Source organism: Rhopalosiphum padi, chromosome 4 (genome assembly GCF_020882245.1).
Source record: "Rhopalosiphum padi isolate XX-2018 chromosome 4, ASM2088224v1, whole genome shotgun sequence".
NCBI lineage: Eukaryota > Metazoa > Arthropoda > Insecta > Hemiptera > Aphididae > Rhopalosiphum > Rhopalosiphum padi.
This window is the reverse complement of record NC_083600.1, coordinates 3,151,594-3,175,370: the sequence shown is the minus strand read 5'-3', so window position 1 is coordinate 3,175,370 and position 23,777 is coordinate 3,151,594. Positions and strand designations below refer to the sequence as shown.

Below are 23,777 nucleotides of genomic sequence, written 5' to 3'. Positions count from 1 at the left end.
TATGTAGTTGAAAGGTCTTGTGACAGAATTCTGAATTGAAATATAACTAATATAAATATCTATTTATTATTGTATTAAGGCATAAATAAATACAAATATATTTGAATTACAGTGTGTGTCATGTGTGTCATTTAAAAGATTCTGGTTTTTTGGTATTCCATTTATGTTGTTACTATTTATCATTTAATAATTATTATGTTAAATCTACAGTAGTGTTGACAATTTCTTCACTAATAATTTTGAATTGCTTATAATCTATATATGATATACCTTAGTCAGCTGCTTTTCTCTTTGCTGAATTTGAAATAATTTTTTGAGGTAAATTAAGAGGGTTCTTCGCGGTTATGTATTAACTCACAATACTCACATAGAAAAATTATCTGCGTTATCTAAATGCCGTTCATAAACAATTATAATGCTATTAAATACTCCGTAATGTTCGTAAACAAAATATTATGTAACATTTTTAACGTTTATAAGTTTATTTTTCAAATAATTTTTTTGAATCCCCTTTTTTGAACGATCGTAGTTTTATCATTACCTTTTTTTAACTCATGTGCAATTCGATAATTCATTTTAGGTAAAAAGCGCAATTAAACCACGCCAGTATTTAATGTTTTTGTAAGCGGAATAGTAGGTAGACGAACATTTTGCTGGATATCTTCGTAAATCACTGGGGTAGTTCACCTATAAACGTTAAATACTTTTAACTGATAAACAAATTTGAAATATTCTACTTCAGAATATGAAATTAAAAACTATGTATGTTGTCATTCAAGAAAGTAAATTACTTAAAAGTTAAATATATATATATTATATACAGGGCGACTATTTTATCAAACAACACTTGCATTATTTTAAACTATATTATTATTATATTTTAAAATATTTTTTTACATAATTTCCAGTCGAAATAAAACAACATTTAAAAAATACATACATACATATATATAATATATATAAATATATGTATATTGTTAATTCATCTTATACATATGTTTAGTTGCGCCAATTGGTTATACAGTGGGTTTTTTTTAAATGCAGCAACTAAATTATAATATCGTTGTTTGATTTATATTTATTAAAAATATGTTTTCAAAAATTACACATTTTTTCCCTTGAAAAAAGTTTCGAAATTTGAAACACTTTAGAAATGTAAAAAAAAAATTGTTTCAAACATGTCAGATTTGTATATATATATCGGTAATTTTATAGTACACACCCGATACTTTATTATTATTACAGTATAGTATAATAATATAATAAGATCACCGCCGCCGCTGCCACGTACACAGTAGGCACACACGTGATGCTGAAGGAGCCGTTCCTCAGGTACACGTGTATTATAGATGGTATCAAAACATATACGAAGCCGACTGATCGCGCGGCATGTCTCTCTCGCGGGGCACATAAAAGCCGTATAATATTACACAAAAGGTCCGAAATTTTCTGGTGTCGGCCTTATATGTATGTCGTATTATTACATTATAGAAACATTATTATTATTATATGTTTTTATACGCCGCGCGCGTCTCACACAATAGTCGGTACACTCGAAACTGCAGTATAAGTGTATATGTGTGTATAATATAATACTACTATACTGCCACTACTACTACTACTACTAATAATAATAACAACATATAATATGAATACGCGCTGCCGTATATATACGCATTTCGCGGATTTGTTGTTAGTGGGTATATAATATCTACCCCGCGCGAGAAACCTTTTTCTTCTTAGTGTTTTTTTTTCTTCTCCTCCTCCTCCTACGTGTGCACGCCAACAACCGACATATTATTATTATTATTATTACCAATATACATATACATATATATATATATATTTGTATACACTTACATACAACATTCAGGGTGACAAGAGGATAATGGGCCGGCGAAAATGTTTATCACAAAGGAGTCGTAGGTATACGCGAATAGTGCAGTATGCGCGTTATTAGATATATTATATATTTATATATATATATAAGTACTTACCGTTTACACTCCGGAGAGGCGTATAATATTATAATAATATAATAACACGAGGTGTGTGTGACGCGCGTTTGTAGCCCGCATAATAATAATATAATATAATACAGCCACTAATAAACATCTAAACAGATTAGCTGGAGCAGTGTCGATCTGTCAGACTGGACGGCGTCCAGCCAGGCATGTACACGCGTTGCTGTGACGACAAACCGTCGCGGATGAGTGATGAAATCCGCCGCGATGTGTCCGAAAAGGCGAGAAAATGAAAAAAGAAATGTGTGTATACCCCAACGCCGCTGCCCTTTACGTCAAATTTGCGTTAATACGATAATAATAACGACGGGCCGCGCTAATGCGCGTAAATACGCAATACAATAATAATATTACATGTACAATACCATATTATATAATAATATAATATATTGTGTTGCGTGAAACCCGCGGGACGGAACGGTGGCAGTTTTACAGCTGCTAATTTTCGGCACGGCATACGTGTAGTTATTATTATGATGTGGTGGGTGAAGGGACTACGTTATTTATTTTTTTATAAGGACGTCGATGAGTCGTCAACGAAATTTCAGATTTATAAAAGACATGAAAAGACGTCAATGTACGCCATGTAAACACGATATCATATATATATATATAATAGTAAATGTAATGTATAATATATACGTATTACGTATGGTTATACGTCTGGTCTGTTCGATAATGGACTGTCATACACTATATGCTATTTTAGTTTAAAATATATATGTATAGGTTTAGGTATATAGTGTACTTTTAATTATCCGCGAGCGGACTATCCGTTGTCTTCCGCGGAATCATCTACATACCTTTTATGCATACAAATATATATATCTTTTCATTATACATAATAATTATCGGTTTAATTGGGTTGTGATAGCCATCACTCGATGACGACGTAAAATACAATACGCTTGATTAATACATATTAATACTTTTTGGTAATTGTTGATACGTTTAATTTTTCGGATTATCCGTGGAATTCGCTTATCCGTGGATGCCCTCCACCCTATTCAGCGGATAATCGAAAGTACACTGTATTTAAATATTAATAAATATTGTAGGTATGTGCTGTGTCATCGAATTGCATAAAAATGTAATACAAGATCATAATCTGTTTAGTGTTTTGTATATCAATTTAATAATATTTAAAATACGTAATTTTATTGTTTTAAGCGTCTTAGCTCAAATTTTGAAAAAAATGTAAGATCTCCCATAGTAATAAATATAGATCGACTTGGCTGCATAAAAGATATTTAAGTTAACTAGGTATATAAAAGTAATAACAAATACGAAATAAAATAAAATACATTCGTCAATCATCCATTCAAAATCTAAAATTGATAGAAGCTATAAGATATGATTGAATAACGATGTACAATAGGTACTATACTCAAGTATACTTTGATAACTGAGATAACCTTAAAACACCAAAATAATAATAATTTATAATTTTAAAGAATATATTTTTGGTCTGCGAGTTTGATCAAATTCGTTCATCAAGATCCACCATTTGGTGAACCCTTATGTAATTATTATATTGATATTTTAATATAATACCAGTTATATAAATAAAAATCATCATTGAAATTATGTTTTCTAATGTCACACAAATAAATCATATTTATTTAGGTATGCTTAATTCGCATAGTGTTTATTCAAGGATTTAACGAAATTTAACGTAAAAAATAAAATCATTACTGCTAAATACCATAACAAACTCATAAAGTGATAAATTTTGTTGCAGTATTCATTATTCCACATTGTAATTCTGAGTCTTTGTATAAAGTGTATAGTTAAATAAAACCTGTAAAAACTGTACTTAATTGAAGTCACTCGTGGCCGGTGATGCGTGAATTAAAAGACTATATATTTTCTTAATTTGTAACTTTAGAGGGGTGATTATAAAAATTAACTGGATTTACTAATTATTTAATAAATTGCAAATATAATTTATTAATAGTTGAATTAACAACTTATAATAGTTTATACACAAATTATAAAAGTTATTATTTTTAATTGTTATCTTATTATAAGTATATTTATAATCTGTAATCTTATACAATAAATATATTTGATTAACTATTTTGAACAATAATTTATATTATACAGTACATTTATAAATAATAAGCCTACCTACAGTGTGATGAGAACCTTCAAACTTTGAAAAGAACACTACCATTATTTTTGTATTTAGAAGTTAGAATTTACAACAACACGTGTTTTTTTCAACGACAAGAGTGAGATTTCTGAAGTGTATTAGGATTAGCTGTTTAAGATAGAAACTAATAAGAATAATTATAATATCTATTAAAACTTTTAATTACATAATAATATCTATACCTAATATTATACATGTTTAACACAATATATTACATTATTAGCTAATAAATTTAATTTTTCAATATAGGTAATTGCTAAATTTTAAATAATTATATTTTTAATAGAATATTGTATCATAATAATTCATAATACAATTAAGTTGTGTGTCGCCATACGCCCTGAAAGTTTAAAAACCGTCGTGGCGTCAAACCATATTGGAAAAAAATTATTAACCTGCCGCCGCACTGCCTATCGGTTATAGATTGGTTTTCTCGTATTCTACCCCTATTTACACAATATAAACTGTAACAACTGATTTATATTGTTATTTTTATAGAATTACGTATACCTATATAGGCGAATCAGAGAATTCCCCTCGGCCAATTCATCACTGCTGAGACGCAAAAGTGGTTTTGAGGTTATTTGATTTTAGTGTTAAACGTCCGATGAAAACAGAAAACGTCCAAACCTGAAAAAAATTCAAAAGTCTAAACGCCCGCGCTGCTGCTACCTTTGGAATATTGCTGCTACTGTGCAGCTGGCAGTGACAATTCTATGGGTCCTGCTGTCAAATAAATAGCACAAAAGACCGATATATATATATACCTACTCTTTGATGGTACAAACCTACTCTTTTACAATTTCCGCTATTTTTATACAACATGGTGAAATGTAATTTTGTGGGCGACGTGTTTTTTTAAATTACATTTCATAACAATAACATTATATAGGTATGCGCAGGTCACGAACGTAAAGTTAGAAAAAATCAGCAAATAAACGATATCCTATATTACTTATATACCTATATTATAAAAATATATACCGCTTACTAATATATATTATATAAATTGTATAAATCTAGTAATAGTTTTTACACATCTGTCATTTATGTAATAATTGATTAGACTTTAGAGTGGTATGATTTATTGTAAGAATAATTATTTGTTACAATTAAATTTTTACCTTGTGTATTAACATTTTATTTTATTATCACTTCAAATTAAAATACAAAATGTAATTGTTTGTTTTTAAATCCCGTATAAATCCCAAATGGCTACAAAACTATAACTATTTAATAGGTATACGTAAATATGTTAATAGGATAAATAATTATAAAAATAATCTTATTTTCGTTAAGTATTTAATAGTTAAAAAAAATAGATAGCGTAGGTTTTCATATAGATACATGAATATTAAAAGACATATAGAGGCTGATATACTTGAAATACGCTATTTACGAGTACCTATATCACAACTATGTACGCGATGAGACGTGCGTATATTATAGCTAGGTATATGTATATACATATTAATTTCACCAGACTTGTGACTACCCGTAAAATATTTATGTTATACAGTTAAGTAAGTATTCTACATGTATATAATGTATAGTCTGTATAATACTATAAGATATGATGTATTATATCACAGGAATACCAATTTAAAATGACTATAATATTGACACATGTCTCATTTAGTCCTTTACAGTTAATAAACATAGTCGATTTTTTATTAGGTACATAATAACTAGTTAAAACCCAAGTTGTAGGTGAAAAACATAAAATTGAAATATTAAATGCCTCATAAAAAAACAGGAAGGTACATTGAAATACACGTGTGCTCAATAATTAATATGATAATATATTATAAGTTATAATTTATAACCTATAATTTGATACTTTAAGTTAATTTTTGTAAAATATGTACACTTCCCAATCCATTCATTTTTGTTGGTCGGTCCAGAAACAATACGAAATCAACATTTATAATTTAAAATTGATTTCTTATTAAGATTGGACAAGATTATAACAGAGCTCAATGTTTGACTGGTTATGAAGTAAATAATTTAAGCACATATGTTTAATATGTAGGTACTTACGATTTTATCGTTACATTACAATAATTGTGTATAAGTTTACAATATTTTTAATTTAACGTCTTGAGGTCGAAAATGTAATATTAGGTTCCGAGTAAGCTGTCTTTATAGAAGCCTAAAAATCTAAAAATAACATAGGCACAAATGCACAATTCTAATTTATATATCATACTCTTATTAAAACTCTTACCTACGTCGGTAATTAATTAGGTTATTAACAGCTGTTAATTATAGTAATACGTATAATGTCTAATATTATAATATACTAATGACATTATTTTACTCAAAAAATAGTTAAACTTACAGCTGTGTTATAACTAATGGGTAAATAAATAACTAAAAACAATATAAAATATATTATAATTAAGTATCTTTATCCTACAGCTGAAATCTTGATTATTTTATGACTATTCATTAAATTCGAACTTAGCACATCCATCAAAATGACCTACCCAAAGATAAGGTTCATTCGACTCTCATTACAAAGCTGCAGATGACCAACTTCCCCGGTTATTCCGTTTAATATTAGTTATCATTGATTTTATTATTGCTATTGACAGAAAAATATTTTAAAACTAATCATTTTACTGAAGAGATCAAAGCTATACACATGACACATTCATGTATAGTTGTGGTCTTGTGGATGTTTATTTTGTTTACCTTTACCTAAATGCATTTTCATAGATGTTAAAATGTATTATTATTATTCAATAATTATCATAATCATAATAATAATGTTATTTGTTCGTGCAAATAATCTATTTATCCAAACGTATACTAAACTAATCGAAACGTTATTCGTACATAGACGTGTAATTAATCACTGTAAATTGTTAATGTATATATATATATATATATATATATATATGTGCTTTGGTAATAACTGGTATATATAATGTATATTATACAGGGTCTATAATTTTCAATTGAAAATATTATTCATTGGTTTATATAGGTTATTTTGTTTCACATTAAATAAGTATATTATAATAATAAACAAAAATGTATAATGTATACAGTAATATAGCATAAAATATAATATGTGGTTAAACAAAATTATCAACAGCTGCACACTCATAAGATCGTTTTTAATATCATTTTTACCAAAATATAATTATAATATAATTTACATATTTTTGTGATTTTGAGGAATTTTAATTTTTGAACTGCGTGCATCTTAAAAATATTTAATCTTTTTTAACCATTGTTATAATAATTTATAAGGAACATTATTGTATATTTCATTTTCAAACTTTTTTCCCGAGAAACCAAAATTATAAATAATCATGTAAGTCAAATAGAATTTTAAATAATATAATTGAACATTTTAAATTTCTATGGGTAGCACAAATAGATACAAAATATCATGATATTTATATACAATATTTACGAAATGTTAATATAAATATTTAATGCATTTATTTATTTATAAATTACAAAAAAAAAACCAATAACCGATCGTGTTGAAAACTGATATTTTATAAATATTTACGAGAAAAGTAATGGATTTTTTTTGTTTTAACATCATATCTCCGGCGTCAAACTAATTCTATTTGACTACTACAAACTGTTCATAATATTGAAAAACGTTGAAATAGATAAAAAAGAAAAATACTCAAGAGATTAGAAACAAAAATGCAAGTATGCAAAGTATTTAATTCAATTATGTTTTATTTATAAATTATTGGTACAATGAATATAATGATATAGTATCTTTAATATTTATATTGTTTGGCATGATATAATAGCTAGTATAAGGTATATCACCAATGTAAATAATAATATTATGATAAACTATAATGAAAATAAAATATTGATTAATACACATAATCTGCAATGATTATAATTTATTTATATAATAAAATATGTATATATAATGTTAACAAGATTAATTAAATTTCATATATAAATTTACTATATTATGTATAATGTATATGGTTAATGGTTATAATATTATTCCTATTGGATTAATTGATTCACATCAGTTATTAATATTTAAATATTTTTGTCAAATGTATAAAATATATATCATAATTTTAACAGATACGTATACATTGTATCTTCAAGTGAAAAATTTTGATAAAAGTAGGGAAATTTTTAATACATATTAAAATAAATAACTACTGAATCAGAAATAATTGAAAATATGAAACAACCATATATTACACAACGACAATGTTCGTATGCATATTATAGGTGATATTATTAAATTGAAAGACCTAACCTAACCTATGGGCGCTCACGATTTGTCTTCCGTAAATTTTTTTTTTAAAAAGGTTATTCGAATTGCTTCCCGATTTCCAAAATATAAGGTACCTACCATTGAGATATAAATGTAATATGTAAAATAACATCATTCATGACATAATTATTGGTTAAGTTATAATTATAAATATTAATAAAACACACTGTGTCTACATTTTAATGAACTTTATTGATATCCAATTATATTTTATTATAATTTATATCATATGCGAACTATATGTAGTATAGATGTGGTAGCAAACAATTCGTATAAAATATTTTAAATTATAAATTACAATAATCATATGTGTATATAATAACAACAGAAACTTTCATACAATATGTATTATATATAAGCTATTCTAACTATTGGTAAGTAGGAATATATTATATATATATATATATATATATATATATATATATATACAATATTATATACATAATATAATACGCCTAATACCATTCGATAAAAAAAGTCTATTTAAATGTTAAAAGTTACAATTTATTTATATGTACTTATTCATAAAATATTAAAAATTGTGAATTCTATAATAACAGTTTTTCTACATAGAAGGGTCCGCTTCGGTTTAGAACTGAAAGAAAAATTTAATTTTTATTTATTTTTTAAGACTTTCATATTATGTTATTATTACTCTAACCAATCAGACTGGGGCTCTGCAGTTCGTCATTAGGACGTGAACAAAATGCCCTGTTGTGTGGTTAGAATATAGTTTGTATAGGTTCCTAACAATGTATATTATGTTGTACCTACTATGTAATAAGATATATAATAATATGACATGTGTGTCCTTAAAGGTACTTCGCAATAGCCGTAGCTGCTGTTATTATAGGTAACTATACTAACCGCCAAAAAGCCATCGAAAACATTCAGCAGCGTATATATTATTGCAGCAACCGATAATCCCTTCGGATGACAACCTATATACAACATACACAAATGTTAGAGTATATATAATATAGAATTCAAAAAAACTGGTCTTGTAAATAACCACTTGAACAAAAACCTGGCCTGCAAATGGAGTAGAGGGGTGTGTATTATATTTTGAATTCGTTACGTTGTTTTGGTATGGGCCAATTAAAATTTTCACCGGGCAACGGCAATAAGCGCGATGGAATAAGCACGTAAAAACTCAACACGACGTGAATATAATATATATATATTATTACTGGTACTGAGGACTTTCACACTACGCACACATCCTGCAGGAGGTACTCGTTTATACTGCAGGACGAAAAGGGATTATAAATGGTGTTCCTCGTTAAGCCGAATTATTATGTCGCGGTATACATAAAACACCACTCTCGCGGTCTAGTGGCGGAACCGACCAGTGGCGTTCGAGTATATCGTCCGCATAGACGTAATACACATTTACGCGCGAATAGAAACCGCGGGGAAAAAAATATAAGCACTTATAATATTCGTTACATACTATAATATTATCACGTTATATGATATTCAAACGATTCGAGAAGAAACGCGTTTTTGTTGTTGGACTATACGATATTATATAGGTACCTCGTCATATGTCTCTTCTCCTTCGCGGTTTATATACTATTTATATCGCATTTCCTATAGATATATTCCAAAGTATGAGAGGAGATAGAGAGAGAGAGAGAGAACGAGAGTGAAAAGGAGAATATACAACTGCAATGCAATAACAACAATAATATAACAGCCAGTCACGTACGTCTCGGGTTGTGTGTACCATAATATTATGCTGCCGCCTGTGATCAAGTCGGGTTGCAGGCAGCCTCACGACCGCGGATACAACACGATTTGGGTGTGAACGAATATGGTATGTATACATGCACGACCATTGCAGAGCGATTCTGCAGCTTCGAATATTTCATTATTATTATTATTATGTACACACACACACACACACTCACCGTCCGTCGCTCAGTCGCGTCGTGCGTATATATACAGTGCCGTGTAGAGCGCGTGCGCGCGCGCGTGTGTGTGTGTGTGTGTGTGTGTGTGGGGCCAAACAATAACATCTCATTTAAACATTACACGCTAGTAAATAAATAAGAGGGACGCCTCGTCGTCGCCGTCGCCGTCTCGCCGTTCGCTCGGTCGCTCTCTGTCACTCCGTCGCCGTTACCGCACCGCCGCCCCGTCCGCGGTGGGGCCCTCGGGGGCATTTAGGGTTTTGAAAAGAACATTTATCGAATTATACCCGGAGACCCGTCGACGGCGGTGCAACGATAGTGGAGGTGCGACGCGCGGGTTGGGGTGGAGCGCGCACAAGTGGCCCGTTTATGCGAAAGCCGCGGCCGTCCGGGGGCAACGACTCCGGGGCGGGGAGGGGCGCCGGGTGCCTCGCCATTGGCCCGCTGTGGCCGCGCCTCCCACCCCGGCGGCGCGCAACGCGCGCGTCGAGTCTCGCGCGACCGGCACACCGCCGCCGCCGAACAGTCGTGGGACTCCGGTTCTTGTCGTCTCGTCGTCTGCACGGTTACTGCAATCAGCTCCGCCCGCGAGCACAATCCGCGCCGCACACACGCACCGAATGAGCGACGCGATATTATAACCACATCATTACCTGACACGATAGATAACACGGTGCGTCATAATAATATTGTTGTGCAGTTCTACGCGTCATCTGCGCGAGTGGGTCACACACGATCGCACCTCGACGTTGACCGATATCGTATTTTTTTTTGTTGCGTTTTGTCCGTCAACATTTGCTGAACACATCGTCGTCCCGAGAACAACAAACACATATACGTAACGACAACATCGGCATATATATACATCGAGCGATATTATTAACTCACGTCTGTCACGCGTCGTTTCGCGAACACACGTCGGTGACCATCGTCATACCGTCGTCGTCGACATGGAAACGGACAGCAACAGCGACGGCGAAATGATGCCGACCGCCGCGCAGATGCCGCCCTACAGCAGGGCCAACATCGAGCTGCTGATCAGGAGACACCAGGCCGCCGTCACGGCACTGGGGCTGGCGTTCAACGGGCCGCCTCACCATCACAGGCCGATGATGGCGAACGCGGCCACGTCCGTGCCAGCGCCCAAACATCACACCATCGACGCCATACTCGGACTCAAGCGCAACAACCACAAAGACCAGGAGTCCGGAGGCAAGTATATAATATATATATATATGTCATGTTTATGATGCAATAACCGTCGTATTATATGTGATAAAATAAGACGCGATCGCCATAAAAAATAAATACAAGTGGGTATATTATATAGCTTAGGTATTCAAATCATACGCTTGTCACGATTCAATCGATTATCTCAATCAAAGATTTCGTAAATCTGTTTAAATTGTGTACAAGTATCTGCCATACGTTGTGATTAAATAATGTTTAAAATTCACTCCGAGGATCTACACATACATATATTATACGTTGAAATTTATCTTTTAACACTTATATAGCATTTAAAAATATATGTATATTATGTCGATCAGATGTATCCAATTTAATCTAGGTATACGTAATTTTCATTAAAATTCCACATACCTACTATTTATGCAAAAATAAGTTATATATTAACAGCATATATAGCAGTAATATTCTGTTTTCGTGAGTATTATTAATGCGCTAAATATATTATGATGGGCTTTCAAATGTTCAAAAATATTGGGAACGCATAAATTTCTTTATATGGGAACCATGATACAAATTTTGTCGCATTAAACTTTAAATGCCTTACTTATTATATCTGTCGTGGTCTTATGTTATAATATTTCTTCACCGTTGCAATGTAAATAATTATAATATAAACGTATAATGTACCTAAGCATAAATATATGTGTACCTATAATATAAACAGTAAATATCCTATATTATGTTATGCATATACATTTAATCTTTTATATAGGGTTGTATATTATTATAATATTGGTCTTGAGATTATTCCACTACACCGTATATATAGCCACAATTTATATTTTTTTAATTTACCTATTTATACTTATTATTACATATTATATTGTTATTTCACATAATATTTATATATACATGCAAGTTTAATACAATAAACAGCAAAATATTGGTCATGCAGTCCAGAATATTTAAATTAAAAAATTTTAATTACCAAAAGGATCTTATTAATAGGGCTTTTACATTTTAAACTATTATTCTTAATTAATAATTATTTATTTAAAAACAAAATTTTTAATTTAAAAACTACCCGATTAAATATAATACCAAGATCTAACCCAGTAATTATTAAAACTAAAAATAACAAATCATTATTACTTATAAACAATATATTTTGTCATTCGTTTATAACAAAAGTCGTACTAACGTAGTAGAACTCGATCCTCAATAATGTGCACTAAACGATTTTAAATCAGCAAACATAAATGCGTTAAGAAGTACATTTAATGAGCCTCATATAACGGGTTGTTTTTTTCATTTTGAATAACCTTTATGGCGTCAGTTTGTGACGCATTTAATGAGCATTTAAAGTTTTAGATTATATAATAATTAATCAGCTAACTATAAGAAAATAATTTATTAGAACTATAATGTTTTTACCGTTCATACCGTTAGAGGAATTGCAAGAATTTTCTAGACAAGCTGTCTCTCCTAAATTCCCTCCAGCTAGAAATATGGAATTTTTATGAACTTTAATAAATAAACCCAAAAATATAGAGAACCAACATTATTATAAAAGGTTATCACTCGAAACTGGGAAATGTCCTATAAACCCATCATTCTAATATTTAGATAATATAAAACATGTTCAAGAAGAAACGGAAAATGTTATTATAAAGATAAGGGGTGGTCATGCGCGCGGGGTGGTCATGGACCCCTATTTCCAAAAAATAATCAGGAACGAGTTAAAAAATAATAATTAATTAAAGTCATTACAATAAAGAACAGAATGAAATCACTATAGATATCTTACAGCATTGACTATCACGTAAAACTACACGGTGATCCAAACATGGATCCAAATATTGATGTAATTAACTAAATTTAAAATAAATTTGTGGTTCTTATAAACATTTGGTTTTCTCAAGACGTAGAATAACAACATAATATATCTAAAAGTATATTGGACAAAAAAATTGACTATAATTTACATTGGACATTACAGATAGTTGGACCAAACAAAAATTGAATCTTATGTATAGTACTAATATTCTTGTAACCCAATACACATAATATATTATATAGTATATGCGTATCCACCTTCAGATATATTATTGTATATATGAATACGGGCAAGCCATTAAGGGCCAATAAGTGTATTAAATAACATATAGTATAGTGTATCTAATAATAATCACAAAAAATAACAAATTACATAAATTATTTATTAGAATAATGATAAACGAGTATAGAAATAGTATAGTTACCTGCATATATTTAAAAATAAGAGCGAAGGATCTACATTGGTTATAGACGCATTGGACTAAGTCGTGGTTCATTTAACATATTACATAGTTGGTTCAGCATACCGGAATGAATATAAAGGAGGTACATGTAAGTGGGCGGAACGAGACTAGGGACTTATTTCAAGTTAATTAGAGATAAGAGCTTTTGGAGTCAATAGATACATTAATAAGTGTAGTGAGAAATTTTAATTTTGCGATATATTATATTTTCGATCAATAAGGGAAGATATTCTTCACTGAATTATAAGTGTGGGTGTACCGCAGTATTAAACTATTTATTCAGGTATATGGTATATACCTAAGTTCGCGTGGGCGGTGTGAATATTATAGATGCAGGTATACGTATTATTCATATTATGTCTGTAAGATTATATATATCTGCAGCAGCCGCGTCGTATATAAGTTCCTTCCTAACCTAACCGTCTCAGGTCACGTGGGAAAAATCAGCCGCCGATGACGACGACGTGGTGGTAATTGTTTTGGTAAACCGCCGGTGGGGGAAATACGTTTTCAAGCCCATTTGTTTTTAATCACTTTTCTCATTCTACGCGGGTACTCCGCTATTCCCCGGCCACAGCGCTCGTTTTTGTTTCAATACTTTAAAAAGTTGTTCAAATTCCGTATAAAATACGTGAAATGTTGTCCCAATTACCGCCGTTATTTCCCCTTTTTGTGCGCGCTATATAATATTATCGTACCTACGCAGTTGTTTCACTATATAAACCCATCTATATAAACATGTGCAATATTTATATACATATATATAATATAGTCAAACGCACTGCCGTCCCGCCGTGCGCTGTCGCGCGAGCTGCTTAATTGAGACCGAATAACGCGCTCGCGGATATAATAAATATTATATATATATATATATATACACCTACCTATGTACAATAACTTTATGTATAATATACACGTTTATGATGTGTATATATAAACTACAAAAATAAATTACTTTTGTCTCTCTCTCTCTCTCTCTCTCTCTCTATCTTTCTTGTAGACCGTCTACAAAAGTTTCAAAGCCGATTTCGATATACGCGCGTGCCACGGACCCATAATAAGGCAATTTCAATTTCGGAATGTTATGTCATATACTCGTGTATATAATTCAGACGTGTTTTTTCCCTCCATTATTTATATGATAGATATTTACTAATTTGCCTAGACTATATTATATACGTGAAATACTGCATATTATTATTATTATATATTTAGGTAGACAAACGCGTGTGCGCCTATATATTATGTAATAATATTTTCGTGTCCACCAGCAAATGTACTGCAACGACGATATCTGTCATCCCAGTGGAATTAATTAATCAATTATACCGGGCGAACATACACACACTCATACATTGGGTGATGTGCCGATATGCGTCATTTTTAAGTAATATTTTATACGAACGCATATTATAATATGTATATAATAATATATATATATGGGATATCTATACTTACCCTATGTGTGTATATTATAGGTTTATAATGTTTGCAGTATATATATATAATATATATGTATAGAAAAAAAAGGTAAAAAATATAACAAATATAGGGAAAACGAAAGTGTGTGTGCGTGTGTGTAGGTGTGTGTGTCTGCACGCGTTTGTATATTATTAAAGGGGAGAAAAAATACGAATATATAGTACCTATATATCACGTATTGTATATGTATATATGTCTGTGTGTAGCGAAAAGCCTAATTCGTGCGTTATCAACGCTGTTATCGGCTCGCGTGTCGTTTACTCATAATAATATTATAATTACAAACAATTAAATTGATTAAAACATAATATTTTAATCAGACGTCTTATCACCGCCGTTCCAATTATTAATTAAAATATCAAATGAATGCGCAATTTTTTTTCCAGTACCAGCTTACTCCTACTGTATAGTGTATAATATGGGACGTATAATATGATATGTATATATGTATATATATATTATATAAAGGTACATACTATTACATAATATACATCATATTATACTAGTAGACTGTGCAGTGTCTGTTCCGCGTGATGATTATCGCATAAAGTGTCATATTTAATATATTCTGTTTGACGTAATTGTACCCATTATATATATATATACCACAATTCATACCCATATATATATATATGCATGGGTAAATATAGTATATATAGGTTATACTGTTATAGCTTATACTTCACACGTGTGCGTAGGTGTAAGTAAATATATATGATAATATAAATAATAGACAAAATAATAATCAGCATTATGTCTCGTGGTATATAGTTTCTGAATTATTAATACATTATAATAAGAATGTAAGACGACAAAATACGAAATAATGAGATAAATAAAACCTAATTAAATGTATTAAAATGTGAAATTGACGCAGTGATATGCATAAATATACTTAGAAGTCAAAATGTGAGTATATAGGTATGACAAGGGCGGTTTTTAAACAGATACATCACACTGTTCACAACTTGAGTATATTACATACTATTAATTTATTGCCTCTATTAAAGCTTAAAAATATTATGTACAGAAATATCGCGATACAGTATTATATAAAAAATAACTTTTAATAAATATCATGGGATGATTGAATATAGGTATATAACTGAATAATTCGATACAATATGTAATATACAGAAACCTATGTAACACCATATATTGTTGATGTATAGTATCATAAAATGTCACTCTAATGGATCGACTAATACAGCATATATCGTTGTTTAAAATTGAAAAACAACACAGTGTGTAATACATATTATATACTATAATGTGTCTATGTAGAACATGTATTACAGTACAAAACCAATTATCGATGTAAATAAAATTAATAAAAACACATGCATAATATATTATGTTATATTACACAGTTCCACAATATATGCATCTGCCCCACTTAACTCTAGATTGTTTTATTTTAATTGCAGACTTTTCAGATAAGATAATGTTTTACAGGAAATATTTGTAGACATAATGTTTTAAATTACCACTAGATAATACTCGTGAAATTTTTTTCCAAATTAAATTTGAAATCGTGTCTATAAAATAAATATTAGTATACGTTAACGGAAGTCTACACATATCTCTATATCTTGAATCCTATATATATATATATATTATGTTTATCACCACTACATGTTACGATGACGATTCCGTAAAAAAACAATTATAATCAATAACATTATAAATTATAATTATTAGCGGCACATGATGCACCGCGTAAATTTATAATAACTTAAAAAGTTTGATAAAAATATCAAACAGCTGCTAACCGTTGCCTTGGATTCATCGATCACTCATGAAGTCCTGAGTCGTGGGGTACGTGTAAATGTTCTCGTGTAGAACTGTAGAAGTGTATATATACTATATTATATATGTATATACATCATATTATGCTTATAACTATTATACACGTCTTTTGTTCGTGTACTTATAATAATTAGCTGGTGTTTCACACATCAAATAATACCATAGTCCATAATATCATTATAAGTTGCAAATCCTGTAAGGTAGGTAGAACGTTATAATATAGTATGAACGTAAAGTTGCAGATTGTTTCAAATGCGGACGTGGGTGTGGGTACACCGAATTTGGTACATTGTGGTAAATTTAACCCGTCGTTATTGCGGTATTAAAATGACGGGGGTTAACCACGACTTCCAATCCCGTATATAGTAGCTCGTACATCGCAACTACTATGTTTGCGCAAAACCAAAACTATAAGAACCAAAATATTGATGTAAATACAAACAAACGCTCAATGTATGTAATATAGTTGTGCAAAACATTAAGTCCATCCACCGCTTAAAAAGCTGTCACTACAAATACATTAATAATATTGTGCTGTAGGTTATAAAGTATAATAAATAATAATAACTATATCTATTTAATTATTTAAAGTTCAAGTTATTAAACTAAATTATAGTAATAATTATAACTATGTTTATTATATTAAACAATAGTATATCTCATAATTTTCATTATTATATCATTTTTTGTTCATTATTCTGAACACTTAAATATGCAAAACTATATAAATGGAAATTATGGATTTAATTTCATTGTTATGCAGCTTATTTAAACAAACACAATCGTCAATATAATTTATATCATATTATACAACTTAATTAGAAGTCCTCAATAATTTATGAAAATACTCAGAAATTATCATTAATCAACCATATTTTGCTAGAAAAACTTAGATTAATTATTAATATCTACTAGAGTTATATTTCACAATATTGAAAAAATATTAAACTATAATTAGCTATTTAAGTAGGTATTTCCAAACACTCAAATAATGTAATTATAATATTTAAATATTCATAAAAAAAAGGTTAGGTTAGGTTCATAATATCTCTTGAACTATATATATTTAGGAAATATTGATCAATATTTTTTGTTCATACAACTTTACTGGTATGCCTAATAGTATAATGCTATAATAGGTACCTTGCATGTTTAAATTCATATTTTAATTTTTAATGTTATTATTTTATACCTGTATGTAATATTTGAATTAATTAAAATAATCCTTTGTTGCTTTATGGAATAATATTTAAAATATTTGGAAGGCTGTAATAAAGTGTTAACTGATTAGATTATACTTATACCATATAATACATATACTTGTACTTAAAGTATTAAATTATTCATTAGCGAACTAAAATATTTTTATTTAATGATCGAAGTTTCTTTTAACATAATACAAGGACAATAGTAGCAGAAAAAGTTAATTTATTTATTAAGATTAGTTTTTAAAATTTTTGCGAACAATCAAAGTTTTTGTAACCGTTTCACTTATTTATTTTACCGTTATTCGGGTTAACGTTAACTAGGTTAATTAATTATTTTCTTAAACTTCATACATTTTCCTAACTAGTTTTAATATTTTTAAACGTGTTAATGAATTCTTGTATACTTAACACTGTCCTCAGAAACTATAATAATATTAAAAATAAAAAAAACATTCTAATTGGTATTTTTTTTTCCTTTGTAATAATTTAATGTATTAACTATCGTATTTTGAATATTTTAATAATAAGCAATCAAAACATACTATGAAAAATAATTATATTTATTTTATTTTATGATGTAATGATATGATGTTTTCCTAATTTGTATTTTTTTTTCGATTGCCAAAACTCAAACGAGTTCATAGGTCGATTGGGTTGTATTTTAATAATATATATTATATTAACTAATAACACACACATCACAAACTATGGTGATAATGAGCTCCTTGCGCCTTGCAGGATGATACGGATTGCAAATATAATAGCACCAAAATAGTTCTAAGGACACATCTTTCTCACTTTTTCGTATCAATAATATAACATACATGAGTATATCTACTACATATATCATAGAATTTCCATTGTCGACAAATATTAATATTTAAAAAAAAAAATATGTGTAAATGGTATTTTTGTGATGTTTCGATGTGCAGACTTTAGTGAGAAAATAATCCACACCGGACACGTAGGTACCCTACAATCTACCTACCTACCATAGTTACTGCCGAGTCCAGTATAGTTCCGCGGCCAATCTCTCCGTAAGAAGAAGCTTTTCTTTTCCAGAGTTTTATGTTAAACACGATAAATCTAATCTGGATTTATTCGATTTATTTGGTATTCTTATTATTTATACGCATTTCAAATTCTTATTCATCCCATTGCCGTTCCTACTATACATCCTCGATCCGGACTTATTTAGAAAAATGTCAGCTTTTGGCCAGCTCTAGCAACCTTTATTTAATAATACAAATTTATATAATATAATATACGGCAGTGGGCACGCATCATCCGGTCCCAAATCCAAATCCCACCGGTGAGTTCCGTACACAAGTAATGAATATAATATATAGATTGTATATGTATATGTATGTGTGTGTGTGTGTGTGTGTGTACTCATCGCGTTTTATTCACAACAACGTTATTACTGTTGTGGCTCAAGCCGTTGTTATCGTAATTGGTCGCGTATATACATATATTGCGTATTATAAGTATAAACCACCGCCGCCGGTCGCCACTGCTCCGTAGGGGTTTGTGCGTCAGTGGCGCTAAGCCGATTTCCCAGATCCTTTTACTGAGGGTACACGCGATCGCCAATGTCATGCTATGTTCGATATATTATATTATATATAGTTAGGTACAGTGTATGTGAGTTGGCCAGAATATATGCTCATTGTCGTATATACAACGATCCGCATCACAAAACCCTTATTAAACTAACTATATAATTATAATACGTAAACCTTATTATTACTTTTATTATTTTTGTTGTTATTATTTTATTTTTATATACATAATCGCGTTACATTGTTTTTTATTAATTCCTTCGACGTAAGCTACATTATTTTATTACAATTATTTCACCCTTGTGGTGGTGGTTAACCCGTAGGCAATAATATTAAAATATCTTAAAATCTAAACGACCATTTACAACGGTTATTCTGATGGTGATTATAACAGTAATAATAATAATAATTATTATTATTATTATTAAGAATAGTAGTAGTATTAATATTATCACGGTACGCATAGCGATTTGTTGTTCATACTCAATAACCTGCACATTTAAAATTTTAATAATGTAAATATCTATATCATACAATCAAATGTATCTTTTTAATTAAGTTTCTAATTAATTTGATACAAATTGACTTACAAACGTAAGTGCGTCGTTGTTGAATAATATATGTACAACCATTCTTTCTTTTATTTACTTGCGTGTCATAGTACAATCTACTTTATTACTCGTTTATTAAAATCATATTTGAAGAAGTTAAACGTGGATATAAAATGATAACATAATAAATCTTTTGTATTTAATTTTTAAACAACAACTACTATTGTCCATAGTTTGTCCTCGTGCATTGTTTTAATCAGTTTATGACGTACAGTCGTACTGGCTACAGACTAGTGCAGTTCTAAATATTATACACCTACACATTTATTATATTATATTTTAATATATTTTAAAAAACCGTCCATGATACAAAAGTAGGAGACTGCAGTAGTGCAAACTCACTTCCATACTTGATGATAATATATTATAGTGGATTATTAATTATTATTTATTTTTTAAATACAATAATAAATCATTGTATTTGTATAATAAAAAAGTACTATAATATATTAATCAGATCACAAACATAATGTTTACATAATATTGCACAGTGGACATTTAACTACAGTAAAATATTTTTTTATTATTGTACTATTTATTAAATGTTTTATAAGATTAAACCAATCACGTATTAATATAATACTTATATTTATTATTATTTTAAAGTACGAGAATACAAAGTTTGTAAGCTATACGTGTCTTGTATTACTTATAATATGGCAATATTACTTGTGTATTACTTATATCAGCACTGTAAAGCAAACGCAAGACAAGCTAATATTGATAATCAATATTATAAATTATTGGATATATTATTAATACTAATAAAAATAATATTGAATTTTAAAAGTATTTAACAATAGTTTGAAATATTATTAGATAATATGTAATAGCTTAAAATATATTATTATACTAGAATTCCCTATACTGCAGGATATTTAGCCGGTGTTAAATTAAAATTGATCTAATTTGATTATAATTAAATATTTCCTCTAATAATTTTGTTAATCACTTATTAGCTCCAAATATCATCTTTATATTTATGACATATAACATCAACAGTAAATTGTTTATTATAACGATACTTATTTATCGTATTCATACTGTCTTACGAAATTCCTTAAATCCTATCATTGCCGTTACAGTTCGTATAATTCGTATTCAACAGAACTAGCTGCATTAAATAGGTGTATAATATAAAAAGTGTAATAAAACGCTTCTCAACAAATTTTAATCATGCTAAAAAAATTCTTAGTAAGTGTTATATATAAGACTTCCGAATACATTTCATCATATAAATAATATGCAGCACCGGCAATATGTCATTGATAATAATTATGTTTATTAATTATAAAAATATAAAGAAATATTATTATTATAAATATTGTATTATTTATAAAAAAAAACTAAATTTTAAGAACATATAAAGAATTTATCTTTAAAAACTGTTACTTACACCATTTTACTTAAAATACTTACATACTATTTATTATAAAGATTTATTTGTGTCTAGGTATATATATAGTTTATACATAAATATTAGATCTAAATAATGTGAATATTAATTAAAAATTATCATACAAGTATCATGTACATATAAGTATATACTTGTACACAATAATATGCTACTACTTAAACATATGCTATCATAAAAATAATAACAATCATTATTAACAATATTAACTTAACTATATTAAAATATAATATTTTATAGTGTAGGATATATGAGCATAACGTTATATTCTATAGTGCAATACTGTTCATACCTATTTCTAGATTTCATAAGTCATCATTTTTTAGAGATCTATTGTTAAACAATAACACCAACATTTTTTAAATTTAACATAAAAATAAAATAAAAAGAAGAACAGAGTATTAATGTGATACATTATGTTATTTTACAATGTACATATACAATGGAATTTTAAATTTAAAATCGATTATAGTTAGGTAACTAATGAGCTCTGAAAATAACGCATACAAAATACCACTAACATACATTTTTTTTTAATGCATACATGTTATTTGCAGTAAATATATACCTAATAGCCCGTTATTATACCTCGTAAAATTAAATATATTCTGTAATTCAAATAAAAATAATTGCTTATTTCTTTTTCTGCTTATTTATAATATACACTTTGACGCGCGGATAAACTTCAAAATAATATTGATGATTACAAATTATAAATGTTTTTTTCTTATAACTCGTCGATAACGTCGTAATAAAATGTATTGTATATAGAAACATTGGTGATTTACTACTGTTTCGGAAGACCGTGTGAACAAAAACTCATGTCGGCGCCGACCATTTGTCACAAAAATAAAAGAATGAAAAAATCACCCCATACCTCTCGTGCTCTCTTTCGATGACATTATATACCATCATAATAATATATGTATACATATTATATTTATTGTGTGTGTGTGTATTTTCGTAATAATGATTCAACACGTTATCAGACGTCATAAAACGCCAATAACAATCGTAATAATAATGAAGACACAATGCGAGACCGTGTAAAAGGGGATCGACGAAAACGCCACTGTAGCAGTGCAGCGCGGGGGTGGAAAACCGAAATAAAAACGTGTACATTTCAAACGCGTCGACCCCATCACACTCGAGCGTAACGTGTATATATCTGTGTATATATTATATGTGTGTGCATATACACTGTAACATCGGGTACATACATGTATATATATTCGTGTGGTTTTTTAAGCCTCTCTGCAGGCGTATTTACGAGTGTGTACGAATAACAGTGGTAATCCATAATGAAGCCGTTTTATTCCACCGTTTTAGACGACGTTGTAAATTAACGTGACATTTATTATCGAGATTACAGATTTTGCACCCTAAATAATAAAAATAACAATAAAACAAAAAATTATTATTCGTTAAAAAACCACATTCGATTATGATGTCATCCGACAGACGTGTAATATTCACATCGATGTGTCTGCAGATAAGCCCGTCGGATATATTAAAATGCAATAACCGACTGTATACACCACACACACAAACTCTGTGCGCTTAGCTTTGGCTGACGTATGCCGCGAGCGACTGTTTTTCTAATGCGGCGAAGTATAGTTGGCTGGCCATAGGTTATATAAGTAGGTACGACGTGGGGCCACAGATATAAGCGTGTAGAACGTATTTGATGTAACGATCACTCACAAGTGGTTTTTCGTTTAATGTAATAATATTATCATAATATTACTCTTATACTATAGCTACCGGCTTAAAAGATTTTTAATAACAATAATGAAAACATCTCATTGATAAATTTAAGTAAACCA

At 29.4% G+C, this 23,777-nt stretch overlaps 2 protein-coding genes across 2 annotated transcripts in view; one reads left to right on the top strand and one right to left on the bottom strand.

The window, feature by feature from the left end:
- LOC132929481 (uncharacterized) overlaps nt 1-23,777 on the bottom strand; it is a 204,876-nt gene that overhangs the window by 131,496 nt on the left and 49,603 nt on the right. The window lies entirely within an intron of this gene.
- The window catches only part of LOC132930187 (retinal homeobox protein Rx1), a 44,797-nt gene continuing 31,898 nt past the window's right edge, over nt 10,879-23,777 (top strand). The window contains 1 exon segment of the mRNA XM_060995910.1: nt 10,879-11,586. Coding sequence (XP_060851893.1) covers nt 11,325-11,586 — 262 coding nt within the window. The 5' untranslated portion in view covers nt 10,879-11,324.